This window comes from Camarhynchus parvulus, chromosome 1, assembly GCF_901933205.1.
Source record: "Camarhynchus parvulus chromosome 1, STF_HiC, whole genome shotgun sequence".
NCBI classification, from domain to species: domain Eukaryota; kingdom Metazoa; phylum Chordata; class Aves; order Passeriformes; family Thraupidae; genus Camarhynchus; species Camarhynchus parvulus.
Genome location: NC_044571.1, coordinates 83087281 through 83108081, shown reverse-complemented (window position 1 = coordinate 83108081; position 20801 = coordinate 83087281). Strand labels below are relative to the sequence as shown.

General features: G+C 38.0%; 1 protein-coding gene across 5 annotated transcripts in view; it reads left to right on the top strand.

Annotated features, from left to right (window-relative positions):
* SYTL2 (synaptotagmin like 2) overlaps window positions 1-20590 on the top strand; it is a 52875-nt gene extending 32285 nt beyond the window's left edge. The window contains exons 7-21 of one of the 5 annotated variants that reach the window (XM_030958808.1): window positions 420-519; window positions 1543-2424; window positions 3030-3101; window positions 8233-8334; window positions 9270-9323; window positions 10797-10844; window positions 11918-12012; window positions 13484-13603; window positions 14604-14773; window positions 15371-15473; window positions 15881-16051; window positions 16406-16484; window positions 17383-17482; window positions 18237-18442; window positions 19427-20590. In XM_030958808.1, the coding sequence (XP_030814668.1) occupies window positions 420-519; window positions 1543-2424; window positions 3030-3101; window positions 8233-8334; window positions 9270-9323; window positions 10797-10844; window positions 11918-12012; window positions 13484-13603; window positions 14604-14773; window positions 15371-15473; window positions 15881-16051; window positions 16406-16484; window positions 17383-17482; window positions 18237-18442; window positions 19427-19572 (2448 nt within the window). In that variant the 3' untranslated portion in view covers window positions 19573-20590. Of the gene's footprint in view, window positions 1-419; window positions 520-1542; window positions 2425-3029; window positions 4716-8232; window positions 8335-9269; window positions 9324-10796; window positions 10845-11917; window positions 12013-13483; window positions 13604-14603; window positions 14774-15370; window positions 15474-15880; window positions 16052-16405; window positions 16485-17382; window positions 17483-18236; window positions 18443-19426 lie in introns of all 5 variants that reach the window. The other 4 variants (XM_030958842.1, XM_030958817.1, XM_030958825.1 and 1 more) reach the window with 4 other exon arrangements.
* The last annotated feature ends 211 nt before the right edge of the window (window positions 20591-20801 follow it).

Genomic DNA, 20801 nt, shown 5'->3' with positions numbered 1-20801 from the left:
TGAAAACCACTAAAGGTTCAGCACTAAAGTGCTGCTACACCTATAATTGATGGCTGTTTTTTCTTAACATTATTACCAATCTGTTCAACTACTGAAAGCGATTGGCCTACTCTGTTCTAATATCACAGAATTAGAGATAAAATTATTTATCTTGCAAGAACCTGGAATTTTCAAGTGTCTTTAAGTGGTGGCTTATCTCTGCTGTTGGTGAGTTTAGAAGAACAAGATGAGGTTATCACTGGCACTTCTGATCATTTCCTGTTCATATTGTTTAGGTTTTTTTGTCATGTATCCAATTTAAGAGGTATGCCTTCAGACTCCTTACTGATGGGTTAGTGGGGAAGAGAAAATCACTGCACTTGTGTCTATTTTGTGATGTAAGAATTTGACTGCAACAGTAATGTTTGTTCCTTTTGTAGCAAAGGAGAAATCCCTTTAATTCCCCTGTATCAGATGATAACATGAACAGCGTGGAATCAGAAGACAGACCAGTCATTGTACCTCATCTATCAAAGAAGGGTAAATGAACTTGTTTTGCAGATGGCTGTGAATTTCCTGTAGGTGTATATGGAAATTATTTTTACTTCCATTGCTTCTTTCTGTAAGAGTTCAAAACCTTTTTTGTCTTTAAGTATGGAGAGTTCTCAACTAGCTTATTTCAAACCTCATCTAAAGCATGTGAATATACTCAGGAAGTGGCTGTAGACATGAGTAAATGGATTTTGCTTCCTTTCTTTTACTCATGGTTTTAGTCAGTACTAGGCACTCCATCTGGGAGGCCTGCTTGTCCTGAGTTGATGAGAGGACAGTGAAATTTCCTTGAATTTGGCATAGCTGTCTTTTTGACCTTTCAATTGTTGCTGCTAATTAGCTTGACAGAAGCAGCCTAGCTCTTTGGTCTATAGTTTCCTCCTTTGTTTCGTTAATCTGTTTATTATCCTCCTTTCCAGCAGTATTTTCTACAAGCAAGTTGATGAGTGATTATTTATCACAGTACAGGCATTTGAAGTTGTAATGTAGAGTAATATGTGGCTATTACTCTCCTGTCTCTGTTGTGAAGCATGCTAACAGGAAAAGGAAAGATTTGCATAGTAGGAATAGAAAACCCTTCATCTCCCTGCCAGGAGATTATTTCTCTATTTGCCTTGTTCCACATGACTGTGGAATTAGCCAGTTTCCATTTTTGTAGGTTGCTGTTTACATTCTGACACTGAAGAGGTGTATGTGTCAGAAAGCTGCCCTTCCCTGCAAACTTTGTCCCTTGCAGGAAAAATGCTGATAAAAAATTTGGTGTGCTCTATTTGGTGTCATCAAATAGTTAGTGTTTCTAAAATAAGAAATAACTGCAAGCTTTTAATTTGCTGAAAATTGCTATTACATAAAAATGAAATCAACACCTGTGTAAAATTACTGGCTGTGTTTTTGTTGCAGTTTTTTCTAATAAACCAGTATAATCAATGCATTTCAGATCTGCACTGTCATATCTTTCTGTTTATACTGACAAATGTCACATAAACTCATGAGCTGTTCTATGTCTTACAGAAATTTGGTCACTCTCAGAAGACAGCCCACCTAAATCAAACTTACAAAATGGTGAAACAGATAAACCTGAGAAGCCTTCTGTAGAACTTACTGATGAATCACAGAAGGAACTAGTTAAGCGTCCTGTCCCAAAAGCTAGGAAACTAATTCACAAAGCAGCAGATTCTGTATCTCAAAGAGAAGACCTTGTTCCCAAACCAGCCAAGCAGAATGAGGGGGTAAATGGCATTGGTACCCCACCCAGGGGCATTCTGAAGCGCAGCTCAAGCTCAAGTTCCACTGACTCAGAAGTTCGGGTCAGTCAGACCTTAGATGCTCAAAAAAAGAATGGTTTTGCTACTGCAACTATTTTTGAAGGAGAAGGTGAGAAGAATTCTCTTACGGAAGAAGGAGAAAACTCCACGCAAAATTCACTGGAAAAACTGAAACAAGTGAGGTTTTCATCTAGCTCAGGTAATGGAAAACTTCTGCAAAGCCCACAGCTACACCATGGTAAAGAAAAAGGACAGCATGAAATCTTAAAATATGACAAAAAAAAGAATAGTGAAAATTATGCTGTTCAATCAGATTCACTTGGGGATGAGCAAATTCCTGCTGCAAAGCCTTTGGGAACCTATTCATCAGCTTTAAAAATTAAAACAATAGATGGCTTACAAGAAGACACATCTGCATCCAGCCCTTGTGACAGTAACAGATCAGACTTCCCAGTCAATGAAAGCTTCCAGACAGATACAGTTACTCCCAAAAAACTTGAAACTCCACAGAAGACCTCCCGCAATATCCCGTCAGACAGCAATAATGAGCGGAGTGTTGATAAGACACATGAAAAAAATTCCAACCAGATCTTGAGCCATGAATCAGAGTCACACAAAAACTTTACTGGTAAGAGTCTAGTAGAAATGAAGAACGGAATGAGATAGGATATAACACATATTCATTAATGTGGATCACTTGTAGCTAACAATTAACAACTAGGAAACAGTAGCAGTAGGAATGTGCTACTGCAGAATCAAATAATCAATATTTTTTTATGTACTTTTATGATCTCCTACCGGTCATGTTATCAGAGCCAGTATAGGCACCTCTGTTGTGGATGGTATTTTAGTGTAGTGCTGTCAGTTGTCCTTGGGAGTAATTCACATGTGACTTAGGGATTTGCTTATGGGACTAAACACAAATATGCTGGATTGTCATCCTCTGTGTGTGTGTCACACACAGCCTTCCTTCAATGAAAGCATTTCCTTTAAGAATGGGTTTAACTCATCTTCTTGGCTTGTACCCTTATAAACAATGATTCCAGTAGGATGTCTCAGAGCAGGAATTTTCTTCACTCCATTGCCCATGGTATGGTTCTTTCCAAAATCACGGGGACAGAGAACTCTTTTCTCCACTAACAATTAAAAAAAAATTGATAATTTTCTAGGTAGACCTAAGATTTTTAGTCATGTATCTGATTCATAACTCTAATAAGTTTGTTTACATTGTAGATGGACATCAACTTGCTGCTGAAAACGAAGCACATGAGGCATCCAATACCAATTCTGCAAGTCTTCAACAAGGTAAGCCTGATCTTGTTGAGAAGAGAGATGCTAAAACCATTTTCAAGCCTGGCAAGCATGCTAATGAACTCATGAAAGTGGATGATGAATCTGTGTCAAGAGTTTTAGACTGGTTTAAAAGAAGCTCTAGTACTGAAGATGAGGAAGTTGCATCAACAAAGTCCCAAGGCAGGGAGCCCAGAGAGGAAGTGGATGTGTCAATCAGAACACCAGTTCTTCCTACAGAGGACATTGGACCTGGCATGCATGGAAAAACAGAAGATACAGAAGAGAAACCATTTGGAATGATTAAACAACAGAGCAGAATTTCATCTACATCATTTACTTCAGAAAACATACAGCTCATAAAGGAGAGGGTGAAGCCTAATACAGGGGAGGCAAATGAGAAGCAAAATGATAAATTGCTGACTGAATTTGATTGTAAAAGAATTGAAGAAAAAGAACATGGTCAGGAAATCAAACAACAAAATAAAAAATCAAATCTCTTGGACCATCAAGGGCACAAGCTACCAGCTCAGAAATGTGAATCTGAGAAGGCAATACAAGAAAAAAGAAGAATAAGGGAGATCAGAGCATTCTGGGAAAGGGATAAAACTATCCCCAGTCATGGAGAGAAAGAAGTTATCAATGCTGATGCGTCAGGTGGCCGTGCTTTTACAGATCTCAGAGAAAGTGACCAACTAAAACAATCTGCAGTGTATCTATCTAAGGCATTGCATGATCAGAGCAAGAATACATCAAGAAGTCCTGAACTAAGTTGTGCAAGCCAGGCTTCAAGAAACAGAAGTTACCATTCTTTTGAATCAGGACCAGGCCACGCATTTGGAAAGCCAGAAGGGACACTTCAATCTGATGAACTCCCAAAAGCCAGTAACTTGCATGCCAGAGCTGGTGTTACTTCAGCTTCCTCAAAAAGCAAAGATGAAGATGAGAAGGAAACTCTTAAAGGGAAAGTTGCTGCTTCTTCCCAACAGAAGCCCAGCTTCCAGGTTTTGTCTTTAAAAGATAAGATGAATGAAAAGTCCAAGAACCAAATTTTGGATCCTTCACACTTCCAGAATCTGAGAAACTTCTGGGATACTGGAGTTAAATTCCAGAGTAGCATTGACAGGGAAGATGATTCTTTGCCAAATAATACTAGATCAATAACCTATGAAAGAACATCAAAGGAAGACAAAAAAGGCAGAGATAATGTGAGCAAGCAAGGTTTAATTCTACAACAAGCCCAAACATCTGAGAGAGAAAAACCACAGAAACTGGATTCTGTGGTATGCAAAAAGTCTCTAGGATCTCCTACCCTGAAAGGTCTGAATGTGACACACACAAGGAATACAGACTCTCTCCAGCTGGACAGACAACCAGTTATCTCAAAATCCCAGGAAAAGGTGGGTCTTCCAGAGCAAGAAGTTAGAGAATGTACAGAAAAAAGCCTGATTTCATCAAAAGATGATCATGTATCCTTGCAGCTCCAGTCACCTGGTGATAAAGATGCTTTAAAGGACACAGTAGTAGGTGATAAACTGTATTTACCTATAGAAAAAGGGGAAAACAAGACTACTCCTTTGGATAAAGAGGAAGTTGCAGAGACTGTGGATAAAGTTGTTCTACCTAAAGGTGAGCTTGATGTATTTAAATCATGTCTAAAGAAGTTAGAAAAGGAAGCCTCTGAGATGTCATGTAGCTTAAACCTCAAAGAAAACCTTTTAAAAGGGACACATTTTCAGTCAAATCAGTGCAAGGTTTTTGAGAGAACAGGGAACAACACTCATGATATTTCTCCTGTTGATCAAGGAGAAGAAATAGGGAAAAGTACAGGACAAGTGAATGTGTCATCAACAGATAAGCATGAGAACAAAAAAAGTCTCAGAAAACTGTTTAGGGAATTTGAACCTTTGTATCTACACTATCAGGCAGCAGACAAGGATGATGCTCTTGAGGGCTCTCAGAGGCCTCAAGCTGGTTTGGAGAACCTTCTCAAAGAAACCCTTGTATCTCAACCTTCTGAATACAGAAGGGTGGGAATGAAAATATACAATGACCCAAATAGTCTATCACAAACTAGCTTCTGTGTACAGTCAGCACACCAAGAAGCTACTGGTCAGCCTGAAGAGGTCCATGAGCCCATAGAGAAGTCTGTAGCTGGATCCAAGGTCAATGGCTTGAGTTCTGCTCTAGAGAAGTTGCTGAAGGAGGCTTCTGAAGCACCACCTCCTAAACCCAAACATGCTGACAGCACACCATGGAGGACTGCTGAGGAGCAAGTTAAAAGGACAATGTATGAACATGGTGAAGTGCTGCAGGAAATCAGTGAGACCATAGAAAGGTCTGTTGCCCCATCCAAGGCCAGTGGCTTGAGTTCTGCTTTAGAGAAGCTGCTGAAGGAGGCCTCTGAAACACCCCCTCCTAAACCGAAATGTGCTGACAGCACAGTGCAGAGAACTGCTGAGGTGCAAGATAAAGGCGTGACTTATGAGCACGGTGAAGAGGTGCTGCAGGAAATCAGCGAGACCATAGAAAGATCTGTTGCCCCATCCAAGACCAGTGGCTGGAGTTCTGCTTTAGAGAGGCTGCTGAAGGAGGCTTCTGAAGCACCACCTCCTAAACCCAAACGTGCTCACAGCAAAACACAGAGAGCTCTGGAAGTGGAAGCTAAAAGCACAACCTATGAGCATGGTGGAGAGGTACCTCAGGAAATCAGTGAGAATATAGAAAAGTCTGTTGCCCCATCCAAGGCCAGTGGCTTGAGTTCTGCTTTGGATAGGCTGCTGAAGGAGGCCTCTGAAACATCCTCTCCTAAGCCCAAATGTGCTGACAGCACAGTACAGGGGACTGCTGAGGTGAAAGCTATAAGCACAGACTATGGGCATGATGGAGAGCTGGTGCAGGGAGTTGGTGATACCGCAAAAAGATCTGCACTGTCCAGCACAGAATATAGAGGGTCTGATGTTAATTTTCAGAATCCACCCAAAGAGGTCTCTGAAACACCAGCTTCTGTGTTGGGAAATATGGATAAGAAAATGCATGCTGAAATACAGACTAGTGTAAGTATACATGTTCCATATCAACGAGACAGAGATCACCTTCAAGAAATACAAGAAACAATAGAAAAAACTTCTGTTTCAAATATCGCAAAATTTGGTGAATTCAGGAGCTCTTTAGAAAAACTTCTTCAAGAAGCATCTGCAGTTTCATGTCCAATCTCCAAAGATTTATATCAGCAAGAAGAATTTGAGGATCATACATTTCCCTCAGAAAAAGAGACTCTATTCATGGCAAGTTCACAGCCATACAACTCCCTAAGTAGCTATGATACACAAATGAAGATAGTTCTCAAAGAAGGGGCTCCAGAAAAATATGCCAAAGCCTCAGTTAATGATCTTACAGTAAATGAAATTGAAGCTTCTGGTCTTAAAAGAAATGGAGCTACTAATAAAATAGGAGAGAGAAACATGGTTCCAGTTGATATTCATCCCTTGGAAGGCAAGACCAATATGGTTGTAGTCAAACCATTTGAGATAAATGCAAAAGGGATGAATGAAAGCACCTTCTTGGAGGCTTCTGAACAGAATTCAGAATTTCAAGCACTCGTGAGTTTCAGAAGAACAAGTACACCACTTAAAGACGAGAGCAACTCCCCCCAGCCAGAAGAAGCTCAGTTCTGCCTAATATCACAGCATGAGGATAACAATGAAGAGGAAGGCAACAACTTAAATTTGGGATCCAAGTTTTCAGATCAAAACTCTGATTCCCACTCTGGAACAGGAAGTTCAACTCGTGAGCTATCTGATTTCTAAAATTCATGGTGCTGAGTTAAACATGGCTGCAATAATTTTTTTGTATCCAGCTTGAAATATGTTAATGGAAAGTCTGTGTGATACTTTCTTAATTGAGAAATTTGGATATTTGCTTGGGAGGGCTGGGAAGAACTAATTAAACTGTTTGATTGGAAAGCACTTAACAGACACTACATTTGGGTAAGCCTTCTTTGGTAAGGATAGTTTAGCAGAATGAATCAATTTAGTCTTTGTGATTTACACTTTTCTTACCCCATGTGACATTGCCTTCAAATGAATACATTTGTACTACTCAATCTAGTAATCCCTTCAAATATACTGGATTAAAAGAGGAAAAAAAAACATCAGTGTCTCTCTGGGTTCATTCTTTAGTTCAACAGGCTAGTCTCTGATGATAAATGCTTATCGGTGGAATATCTGGATATAAGGATAATACTAATACTCTGTGCTATTTAATATATCATTGCTGCCTGTTGCATTGAAAAATGGCCATATAAATGAAAAGATCCATTTACTAGGATTCACATTCTTTGGTTGAATGGCAGTTCTAGTCAATGTATAGTGTATGATAGTCATATAATTACAGGCAGTAACACTGTGATAGTTTGGTGGAGGGGGAGGAAAGTAAGATAGGGAAGAAGGAAAGTCTGAAAGATTTCTTAAGGAGCTAGGTCTGTCGTGATTCTACTTTTGGAGACAATTGCACAAGTTCAGGCTTCTAATAGCTTTTTGTGGGGTTGGTTTGTTTGTTTGTTTATTGGGGTTTTTTTTTGGGTGTGTGGGGAGAATTGGTGTTCGGTTTTTGTGGTTTTGGTCAGTTGGTTTTCTTTGGTTTTGGTTTTGTTGGGTTTTTTTGGTTACTCAAGCATTGAAGCAAAATTACTTTCATGTGGAAAGACTGTAACAGAAAAATTTGCACAAAGGAAAAAACCTAAAATTTTCTTTTGTGCAGATTCATGAAAAGATGGTTATGAAATGGCTACAATCTGAGTTTATCCGATATTAATCTTAATCAATTGAGTGCAATAGTTTCCCCAAACGCTGTTATTAGTCATTAAAGATAGACCTATACCTACACAGGGCAAATCACTTGTCTGTCAAATCACTTGTCAGACTTGTCTGTCTCTGCTGATGACTGGGGGTGTTTAGGGAGAACAAATGGACACTTAAAATTAGGTGTTTATTTTATTTTGGATTTATCTTGTATTTTCATTGAATGTTCACTGTCTTTGCTCACTGTCAAAATAGATTCTCATGAGAAACCTGTGGTTGGTTCTTCATTGACTTGAAGTGGCCTGCCTGTGTGTGCAGTGTTCATGTGTTTTGTCTCATAACAGGTTCTGAAGAAGAATTAAACCCTGTTTTGATGGCTTTGAAAAGGAGTGCAGATAGGAAAAAGCCTTCCAAAAGTCTAGAGGACATTCCATCAGCCACCTCAAGTGAGCACAAAGCTTGTGTGTGTCTCCCATGACCCCCAGTTTGGCTTAAATGTGTTCATGCTGGTTTTCCATACAGCCCTGCCAAGTTATGGCTTTGTTTTTGTTTCTCAATAAGCTGTATGGAGGCTGTACTTTGGAACCAGATTCTTTTCTCATATGGTTTAATTTTCAGTTCTTGGTGTTAATTTTGGAACATCTTCCAGAATTGCACTGTGTTGATCAGTGATTAACTGTTTCCTGGATAGTTTTTCAATTGTGGAAGTATTGGCAATTACCCAAACCAGTAATGAGCAGCTACTGTCATTGCTTCCTTGGTTGCTGGCTTGGGTCGAATAAGTAGACAATGAAAGCATGAAAAACTCAGTTTAGTAATTGTTCACCTGTGTATTTTAGCAGTAAATACATCAACCTTGCTTTAAGAGAATACAGTGAGATAATATTATACTTAAAATGAATTCCCAGCTTCCCTCAGTAGCCTCCTTGGATTCCTTGTTTTTTTTTTTTTAATTATAATTCCTGTCTCACTTCACCCTGCCCCTGAGTGTTTTCATGCTTATCTCATGTCTAATGGGAAGACAAAGACTGAACTTATATTTGTGAACTGAAGCATGGAGATCTTTTTAAAAGATATTGGCAAGTTGTTCTTCTAATACTACTTATGCTACTGCTTGCTTCTAACCAGTTTCTAGGTTTTAGGTGTGCACTAACATTGTTGCAACAACATGCTGATAGAAACTATGTCACCATGAGACCCCTGCTTGGATGTAGGCTTTGAGGTACAATGTCAAGTAAAAGCCTCTTGAATTTAACCCTTCCCGTGGCTCTGCTGGTTTGTCTGTGCTTTTGGTCCTCATTACTCTTAATTTTGTGATTATCACTGCCATCCATTTTATACTGAATAACAAAGTTTCTAACTGTTATTTTTTCCTGAACAGATAAAGAAAAAATAAATAAACCAAAGGAAGAATTAGTTCTTAGTGCTGAAGATGGTAAATATAATTTGTGTCTGCATGGAAGTTTGTTGCTTTTGTAATGGCCTCTGTTTGCTAGTGAAGTGTTTTTGTTGTTTGTTTTCTTTTTTTTTTTGGTACCAAGTTATATTGTGTTTTTAGATTTGGTTAACCTCAGCATGGCTGGAAAGCTTTTGTAGAATTCTGTTGTGGTGTTTATTCTTAAGGAATCTATTTATGTCCTCCTGTATCTGTAGAAACTGTGCCACTTATCAATGTATTCTTTTGGCTTTCAGTCATTCAGTCTATGAGTTACTGAAATCATAGGGAGCTTTGAACACAAGCTCAGTTGAAAGAAATTGGCCTCAGTAAATATTCAGTTTGTCTGTTTATCCATTGCTTTGTAAAATCCAAGATGACTTTTGCTAGTGCAAGGTATCGTTCAGAATACCTCAACTGGAAAGGAATGTCTCTTAATATCCCTGCCTTGGTCCTATAAAGGAGCATTATTCTAAGCAATAGATGAACTTCTAGACCAGCTACTGCTGATATCATCTGTCCATTAGTGCATTATAGATACATTACAGTTAAATTTTTCTATATACCTTTAGAAATTCCAAATCTAAGAAAAATAAAAAGCAAACCTGCTCCAAGAGTGTGTCAAAACAAACCGAATTGAAAAGCATCAAATAATATTGAATATAGTGGAATATAGCACACTTTATTCTTTATTCACACAAATTCTTTATTTACTGCATTGGAGCACTACAGTTTTAAAAGAACAGTTGTGTGCAGTTGTATTTTTTATTTCATGGTTTAGATGCTTTAAAGCATTGTGCATGCCAGTGGCCTACAGCAGCAATAGTATAATCATAGCATATTAGAATACCTATAACACCCAGTAAAGTAACAGGACTTAAGCACCATCCTGCACTCTGCTTTCAAGTGGAGACCTTTACTGAAAGCCTGTTTTGGCATTCAGCGTGAATGTGTAGAGACTAACCTGAAAAGAGCAGGGGGAATTTGAGTTTAATTTGTTAAGACTGAAGTTATGAAAAAATGACAGAGAGCCAAATTGAGTGCTGTACAGGCAGAATAAGGCAAGTTCTCTTGAAAAGACTGTTCTTTTGGAACAGCAAAAAGACTGAATTTTTAGCTTGTACACTTATATTACATTCATAATTTGTCATGATCTAGCTCCTCAAAGGAGAACAGCAATGCAAAACACAGAAACAGAATCATAGAATTGTTTAGGTTGGAGAAAACCTTTGAGGTTTTCTCATGATGCGCCAAAATCAGACAGACCTAATGCCCATACAGGCCCAATACCTAAACCACTACTAACTATTGGAAGGAAAAAAGCCCCACAATGTTCATGTGGTCTGGGGTAGTAAAAAATAAAAACCAAAGCCACCAAAAAACCAGAAAAATCCCACATTTAAAGTATATTGATGCTATTTATGACCTCACAAAACTGTGCTGCTGAATGACTGTTAATACTGCACTGAGCAGGTCCGAAACCTGATCAGCATCAAGAGAGATCTGAAAATGCAGCAGAAAGTGAGTAATAGGATTCTTCCAGCAGGTACTGGAGAGACTTTTCCTCTGACAGCTGAACTAATACATTAACAATACCTTTTCATTTAACAAGTTACACATCTGGGCTAGATACATGGTCTAAGTACTGCATCTAATTGCATACTGACAATAACTGGTCTGTTGAGCACTGGTTGAGTTTTGACATCAAAAGCTTTGCAAAAGTTTCACTCGCCTTGCAAACAATCCCACTGTGTGCAGTGTTTCATTTTACGCAATATGTGCTCCTGTAGGTGGCTGTTTGTTGCCAAATAATTTTCTATCACATCATATTGATGCATCTCACAATGTGTATCCAGTTCATCTTTGTGTATTATTAAATATAAGTGGGGCTAGGGCATGAAAAATTCTGAGGATCATGAGCTTACTGCATTACTTGCATACTGGATTTTTGCAAGCCTAGCTTGTGCAATTAGGTTTTGTACAGTGAAAGAGCACAGAAGCGAGCTGCAGTAGAGGCATGCAAATATGGAAGAGAGAGAGTGCAAAAAAGTGCATCATTAATAGGATATGCATCTTATAATTAAGTAGGAATACTGGCAACTTCCTTGGTCAGGTCTAGAATTTACTTGATTTACACAAATTTGCCTATTGCAGTTAAATAGACTGAGTAAATAGAACTACATTTGGTTTCTTACTAAGAATATTATGATAATTCTGATGTCAGTGATGATATTGTTAGTGCACAAGGGTGCTTACTCTTGTACTAGGAAGAAAATCTAGACATTAATCTGCAATGATTTCTTCATCACTTTTGATAAGAATTTGCTTGTAGCACCCAGGCTACCTCATATCAAGCAACATTTCTGGTCCTATCAAAGTTCGTTGGTCACTGTTATAGACAATGCCAAAGTAGATTATTCTTCCTAATTATAGCTTCTCTGAGTCCTCTGGGGGGTATAAAAAACCCCTTGCATCCAAGCTGTGCATGTGCATGTATTTCATCCAAAGTGGTTTGCTCCTGTGTCCTGTTGTGGAATCTCACTGTTCTGATGTACAAACATGTTTTTTAAGCCTTTTGAATTACTGCTTCTCAGTTTCCACAGTGACTTCACAGCCTGATAAACCATTTTCCAACCCTGAAAAACTCAAAGGACTGAGCAAGTCGGTACCATCATTCTTACAGGAAGAGGTAAGCTCCATCTCTGAAATGGTATAGTTTCAGGTATGCAGCCTTAAAGTCTGTGCAAGTAAAATTTCAGAACTCTATCAGAAGAATCACAGAATGGTTTGGTTTGGAAAGGACCTTAAAAGACTATCTAGTTCCAACTCCCCTGCCATGGGCAGGGACACCTTCCACTAGACCAGGTTGCTCAGGGCCCCATCCAGCCTGGCCTTGAACACTTCCACAACTTCTCTGGGCAACCTGTGCCAGTGCCTCACCACCCTTACAGTGGAAAAATTTCTTCCTAGTATCTTATCTAAACCTATCACCCGTTAGTTTAAAGCCAATTCCCCCTTGTCTAATCACCATATAGCCTTCCCCTGTAGGAGGACTTAGGATTTTTCTGTCTTTCAAAGAGTCTGTGTAACCAAACTGATTATCCACACTGCTTAAGTGTTACTTCACTCTCTGGATTTATTTTGTGCAGTCCCAAACAGCACTCTCCAAAGCAATTTTCTCTCAAGAAGCTTTGCCCTAGGTAGGCTAAGGCATTATTCAGTCCTTATCATTGACCTCTGAACAGAGAAAAAATCCTGCTCTGCTTATACTTAACAGAATAGGCATAACCAGATTTTAGAAGTAAATTGAAAAGGTCTTTATATGCTAAATGTTTATTTATATAAATAACTATTTTCTTAATATATGTGGAAACTGTTGTTTACTAACCTTGTATCTGTTATGAGAAGATCTGTGACATCAGTTCAAAGCTGTTTGAAGGAGTGGGGAGACCTCATAAATTGTTCCTGGGTCGAATACAACAGGAAGATGAAGTTGTCCATAACAGCTTGCGTAGGAAGGCACATGTGGGAAGGGGATCAATTCTTTAGTGCAGAAGTAGCATTGAGAAGGAATGGGGTTGTGAGTACATAACCTGATAATGACCAAGGAAACAAAAGCTACAATTCCCTCATGGAAAAGCAAAGCCCCACTTCCCTCTTGCAAGAAAGACTTTGCAAAATCCATTTGCTGTACCCAGTGCTGTTCTCTGAATGCTACCTTCTGGCCAGCTGCCTTTAAGAGACAGGCACCGAACTGACAGCATTTACTACATAACAGAAAGGACTGCTAAAATAGCTGAGCATTATCAATTGCATAGGTTATGCATGAGACAGTGACACTGAGAAGTTAAGTTTAATTGTCCCAATAAACTTAATTTTGTGATTTTTCTTTGCTACTTGAGATTTAAAACAGACAAGCAAACAAATCTAGTTGTGTCGCTGCTAAAAAATGATCAGCGTAGGGTGTTCATCAGAAAAACTCCCTTTTAACTTTAAATGCATGACCTAATTCTAGAAATATTATTCATGTTGCACTACAAGGGAAGTTAAATTCAGACTTCCACTGAGTCTCAACCTGCATTAAAATTCTGTTTGTTTGTTTGTTTTCCTTGTGACTATAAAGAACGTACACAGACTTTCCTTCTGTGATGTTTTTGTAGAGTGATGACAGAGAGACAGATACAACATCAGAAAGCAGTTATTCCTTTGGCAGAATCAAGAAGAGTCCCAGCTCTCTAACCAATCTTAGCAGCTCTTCTGGCATGGCCTCCTTATCCTCTGTATGTAAACCAAAGCATTATTTTAAAGGCACTTTGCTTTTGCTAATTTCTCCAATATTGTTTGGGCTCTTTTCTCATTCATTGTATCTTTCTTTCCTTGCCATCTCTGTCTCCTTCTTTCCACTTCTGTTTTGTGAACATAACATAATTCCTTGCATGGAATTGCCTGAAGCAAGTAAAGTAAAATTAATTAGATTTAAATTTTTTTCCTAGTAATATATTGGAGCTTGTTCAGGGCTCTGAACAAAGATATGGATTTTACCCTTGGAGCTTACATTTGTATCTGAAAATGAGGAACAATTCATATAGAACAAACATTTAGAAAGGGAGAAAGATAAATCAAAGTGAGAGATATTATTGGTATTTCAGGTGTGTAGTTGAGTCAACCAGCTACCCAAAAGTCATTGGTTTATGTGGACTTTGAGTAAGAAAAACAGGATTTTGGGGAAGGATGTTGAGATAAAATATATATACATACACACATATCTTTCTTCTTCTCTGTATTTAGTATTTAATTTTCAGTGTTGTATTTAGTTACATATTTATGTGCATAATTCAGCCATATAGACTTTATCTGTTAATCTTTTTGTAAGTATTTTAAGACAGTCTGTTGTCCTAAACTTTTAGGCTCTACTGGCTGCAAGGAAGATGAGCTGAGTAGATTTAGAAGTAATATTTCAAGGGTCTGAGCACAGGCAATCCTCATATCTACAGCATCCTATAATTTAATTTCTTCTATCTCTATGCAGTAAACCCATTCAAATTTTTTTGTAAGAATCCTGGCCAAACACCTTTGATTTCCAAATATCTTTCTTTCATTAATCTGCTTGCTGAGAAGCTTGTATAATAGTGTCCATTGCATTTTATTGTTACATCTAAAGAGATGCAGTTGATTTCTTCATCTGCACTGTCTGAATCCTGAGCACAACTTCTACCCTGATCCTGAGGTACCTGGTGAAATGCAATGTCTGGAAAATATTTCTCCTCTTGTACACTGCAGGTGAGTGGCAGCCTAATGAGTATCTACAGTGCAGACTTTGGCAATGTGGATGTGAAGGGGAACATTCAGTTTGCCATTGATTATGTGGAACAGCTGAATGAGCTCCACATCTTTATTTGCCAGTGTAAAGACCTGGCAGTGGCAGATGTTAAGCGACAGCGTTCAGACCCGTAAGTACAAAGAATGCATTTATTTTTTCTTTTAATGTGGAAATGAAAACTGCTGGGCTTTTCTAAGTCTCTCTAACCTGCTGGAGTAAAGCACCCAAGAAATAGATGAAGAGGCTATAATGTGCTTTGTGGGGTTTTCTTTACTCTGATTGACTATAGAACTGCCTTTATAAATTGGTGTGTGTATATGTATTAACATAGGAAATTACAATTTTTAAGAATATTAAATTATCTTTTAAAATGCCACTTTTCAGATGGTAAATACCACTTTGATATGTTTTCAGTAGTATTAGCACCTATAAATATGACATTTGGGCCTGCTACAGGTATATATTCTATATTTTCATGTGCTGAGGAGACATTTCAACAGATTTTCCCCTGAAGAAGGATATTATAAGAAAGTGATGTTTTATACATCACCACTGCTGTTGTAATTCTTAAATATACAAGCTGAATAATATAATGTCTACTCAAGTGGATTTCTTTTACTGTGTGAGCAAATATTGTGTATTTTGGAAGATGAAGTTGGAGAGGGTCTGGATTCTTTAGGTTTTTGGGGACTTTTTAACTCTTCTAACAATTCTGTCCAAATTTTAGGTACGTAAAGACCTACCTGCTTCCAGAGAAATACAGACTGGGCAAACGGAAGACATCTATCAAAAAGAAAACTTTTAATCCAGTCTATAATGAAATATTGAGGGTATTTATCAAACTATTACTGGATATAATATAGCATATGTGTGATGTGTGAGGAACCTCAGCTTTTGGGCACATTGTACTCAAAAAGGACATTAGCATGAGAGGGATTGCTCTGCAGAGCTGGCTGTGTGCTTCCATTGATACATTAACTCTGCAGTTGTCCCTGGATCCAGCATTGAGAACACTGGTGGTTTTATATTTCTTGTAAACAAACATGAGCCATGTATGACCTTAAGATGACAGAAATAAAAAGGAAATAGTGTGATTTTTTTGCTTTCTGAAATGCAGAAGTGGGCAGTTATGGACGTGTAAACCCAGACACTTTTTTTCTAACAGTATCACTTTCTGATACAGCATAGGTAAAAATTCAGCTTGTTTTAATTTTTTTTTCTTACTTCTTCCTGGCAGTATAAAATTGAGAAGGAGCTCCTAAAGAATCAAAGCCTCAATATCTCTGTCTGGCACAATGATACCTTTGGTAGGAATAGCTTCCTTGGTGAAGTGGAGTTGGATTTAGGAGCTTGGGACTGGAATGATCCATCCAGTAAGCAGATCAACTGGTTTCCTCTAAAGCCAAGGGTAGGTTGGCTGTTTTGCATTTTCTGTTGTGTAAGTGCAAAACCAAGTCATTATTTGGGCTTGGTTTTGTGTGTTCTGTGGGTTTTGTGCTGATTATAATCATAAATACTTATACACTGGTAAACAAAAATACAGTTCTGAGATGTCTTGTAGTCTAGCTAGCCTTTACAGTAGGAGAAACATTCTCACAGTCTAAGGAGTAGGAATTTCAAAGTATTTCTCATTGCAGCAATATGACAACAGAAATCTGAAGGCACTTGTTAACCAAATACGGAGTAAACCTTCTGAGGATATGGAGCAAGTGCAGCACCATTTTAATATCAGAGGTTTGGTTTAATTTTCTTTTCATTTCAGACTTCAGCAATAACTCTTAATCTAGAAAACAGAGGGGAGATGAAACTAGCCCTCCAGTATGTCCCACATCCAACTGGAGGTAAGCATTGCTGCTTTGCTTGTTCATCAAGGCTTTGGTCGTTTTGTCCTTTTTATTTTTTTAATTAAAAAAAAAAACACCTTGTTTATGTTTGTCATTCACTTCAGACAGCTTCTTTCACCATAAAAGTTTTCTGTTTTCTTCCTAGAGGAGTAAGTCACTCTGATTGTGAATACAGTTAAGAAACCCAAAGACTATTTTGAGATCTTTTGTTGTTTGATGTTACTAAAGAAGAAATTACCTCATTGTCATAATCTAAGATTTGTAATGCGATATGTACGTGTAACAAAATTCTGTTTTCTCAATAATTTTAGAGATTATAGATCATCAGGCAGATGCTGTGATGTGCTAAGCAATGACAACACACAGAATTTCAAGCAATACTAGGTGGAGGAAGTAGCAGCAAGTATTTAGAAAGCAGAAATTTATAGCAGTCTGATCAGTTTGGTTTAATCTTGTCTGACAATAGATAGTGGACCAGTCTGAGAGTGAAGCCAGGTCAGGTCTTTAATCCAGACAGACAGTCAGTAAGAACCAAGTATATTAAGAGATAAAAGAGCTTATTTGAAAGTACAAGCAACAATAAATGCTAACATCACATAGACTGATGACAAGCTGATCTGTTTATCTAGGAGTCTTGGGAAGAGAAGACCAGTGGCATGTGTTTGCTTAGCTGTAACAGAAGAAAAGTCATTGTAGGAAGGCAGACATGATATGATCTTGCAGTACTTTGATGGGATGAAGATTTCAACTTCCTGAGTACAGAGAGCAATGCTGAATTAAGATATGAGATAACAAGTCCATATCACCTCTGCAAATGGGCAAGAACTGCTGCATCAGACAAAATACCTTTTAAAACCATCTCCTTAAGCAGATGTTTTTGTTTTTTTTTTTTCAGGAAAGAAGACTCTATCTACTGGTGAGGTGCACATCTGGGTGAAGGAATGCCATAACCTCTCTCCTCTGAGAGGCAATAGGCTCAACTCTTTCATTAAATGGTAAGAATTGTGGTCAAGTCATCAAACATGGTGGCCTAATAATGCTACCATTGCACTCATTGTATCTTCTTTTTCTACATTCATATTAAAAGAACACTTTGCTTTCTGATTCTCCTTTATTGTAGTGTAAATTGTCCTGCATAGTTTACAGCTTCCAGATGCTAAGTATGTACCACCAAATAAAACTTACTGGGAGAGCTTTCTGTGTCATTATTACACTTTGGTTTTGTCTCTCAGTCACTTGGTGGAAGGACTAGTCAAACTGTTCTGGCTTTTATTCACTCAAGCAAAGCATATTTGTGCAAAACATGGTTTAGCTTAGCAAATTTTGGGAGGAGATAGAAGCGTGAAATAGTGTAATAGTGTGAATACACAGTTGGATTTCTTCCCCTTCCTTTCCACACGCAGACTAAAACTGTGAAGAGACAAGAATAACAAGATGTTGGGGAAATCTCTGGCAGCAACAAAATGTTTCAATGTCATCAGTGATAACACTGCAAATAAACTCACTTGGGCCTCTTCTCCATCTGACTTGCCCTTTCATCCTCTGAAGCACAAGGGTGGATACCTGCTGCCAGTATTTCCTGTAAGGGGCTGAGAATATCACCCTTCACTCCCTCTCTGTAAAGCAGTGTTATCTTCAGTCCTATTTTACCATGCAAAACACAGTTAATCAGAAGCTTTTACCTTTCAGTATGTTTAATGCAGGCTGTGCTGTGCAAGTGCAAACTGACAGTGCTTTTTCTCTCTGAAGTACCATTCTTCCAGACACCAGCAGAAAAAGTCGCCAGAAAACAAGGACGGTTACAAAAACTACAAACCCAGTATTCAACCACACCATGGTCTATGATGGCTTTAGACCAGAAGATTTGAAAGAAGCCTGCATAGAACTCACAGTCTGGGATCACAACAAACTAGCAAACCACTTTCTGGGAGGCCTCCGGATTGGCCTTGGAACAGGTACTGGACAATCACCACATTAATACTAAATTTACAAAGTAGACTTTGCTTTTTTTTTCCCTTTTCCATTTCTTTTCTTTCATTCTTTCTTTTCTCTTGAACAATTTTGTTCAGTAACATACTTATTCTTCAGAACAGATCCTGAAATGTAAATAATAGTCATGTTAGGAGGGTTAGGATGACTGACAAGGAGAAATATTAGAAACAAACCTTTGTCTGGCCATACATTGTATTTGGTACTGTTTAAAGTACAAGATTATGGTATTCCTGCACCTGAAATCTGATAATGTCTTGCAAACTTACTCATGCAAAAACATAGTGTAAAGACAGCAGTGGGTGGAAATAAAAGGATAGATCAGGAATGCAGGATAAGATTGGAAGATACTGAATTGGAAAAATTACAAATGCAAATAAGTTTTTAGCATAAGGGCAATATAAGATGTGCAGATATAGCAACAGGAAAATGCATACAATTCTTCTATTTGTCCCTTTCATTCTGCTCTCTGATCTGAGGGGAGCATGTGTTTGGAGTCTTCTCAAGAAATGCAATGTACATGCTACTCTTCACAAATTAATTTCTTGCATGGCTCACCAGAATAACCTAAATTACAAATTAGAATAATAAATCTTAATTTGAATTTCAGAGTACCCAAGGTTGCATTTCAGTACAAAATCAGTACTCTGTTTTATTGTTAAGTCTTCTCAGATGTATGGGCAATTGGCATCCTTCTCCTCGGGATTGTGACAAAAAGACCAAGGATAAAAAGGAAAAAATCTGGACAATGATGACAAAATTTGTGTGAAAATGTTGTTAATTGTATTTGACATAATTGCTCAAGAGTAAAAATGTAGAACTGGATCTCCAAACCACTAGATCAGCTACCTAAGGAGGTGTAACCATTTTAGAGCAGGTGAATTTGATTGTCTGTGCTTAACTCTGCAGCAGATTAAGTAATTTTTCTCTTAAAACTGACATTTTTCTAGGCAAAAGCTATGGAACTATGGTAGATTGGATGGATTCTACTTCAGATGAAACTGCCCTTTGGAAGAAGATGATGAACTCTCCAAACACCTGGATAGAAGATACACTACCTCTCAGGATGCTTATGGTTGCCAAATTGACTAAATGAGGTGGATTTTTATTTGTTAGTGTCAAAAAGAAACCTTGGGAGTTAAATTGAAAGCATGGGGGTGGAACTTGGAAGAGGAACACAGTAGTAGCTTTTTTGACAGTTTCTGCTCTGTTACTGTTCTGGTTTTGTGCTGTCAGATGTCACTTTGTATTTCAAACATCTGCTTGCAGATCGTTATGTAAATTGTAGGGATTTTAAAATTTCTTATTCACTGAAAACAACTTCAAGAAAGAAGGTGCTTAGAGAACCCAGTGTTAGAGGTAGCTGTGATACCTGGATGACTGTGTTGTCTAACTGAAGCATTTCTGATCCCTTAAATGATCTCAATAACCAGCAGAAATATAAGAGCAAGTCAATGTTTCTGTACATTGCTTGGCTTGTTCTTGAAGCCTTACTGATAAGACAGCAGCATTAGTGTTAAATCTCATTGGTATGTATTTTTATCCTCATTATGCCATGTTAGGTCTCACCAGCATGGAATATGGGCATGTAAATTTAGTTTTTTGAAAGTTCCTCTAGTTGTAATTGTACATTTCATGAAAGTTACTTTCCCAATGAAAGAATTGTGGCATGAAGTGGTACTGTTGATGTCGTGTTCTACCAGGTGCAGAGGACCTAGTTCCAATGTACTGTAAAAAATCAGGGTTATAAAAGGTTTGCTTTATATATGTGTTAATCATCTTGCCAGCATACAACACTTGGTCTTAAGTGCCGAAGATGTGCAGGTGAAACTTTTTTTTATTCCAGTGATACTCTAAAGGATCTAAATGTGCCAATTGTAGTGATGACAAGGATGTTGGCTATTTATTCTCCAAAGTGCACTTGTTTGTGCCTGTATCCATTAGTTTGGGGTTTTTTGCAAGAAGTGAACTTACCTGTGCTTCAGCGCCACCGTTAGGAGACTGGAAGGACTGTGGTGGGCTTTGCTTAGTTTTGAGGCATAGGAAATAAGACTGGAGTTTTTAACTTCTAGAAATGCATGCTACTGGTAGATAAATACATAAAATAAAAAATATATTCCTTTTGTTTTCTTTTTTTAAATAAATGCAGCCTATTTAAACTAAATAGGAATTCAGTTTTTATTACATTCCAGTGTTTTATGTTAGCCATTCAGCATGCAATATAACCAAATGCAGACAGAAAACATTTTTGAAAATAAATGCATAATTATTTACTCCAGCTAAGTCAAAAAGCTGGTGAAATTTTTCACTTCAGTTATAGTAGAG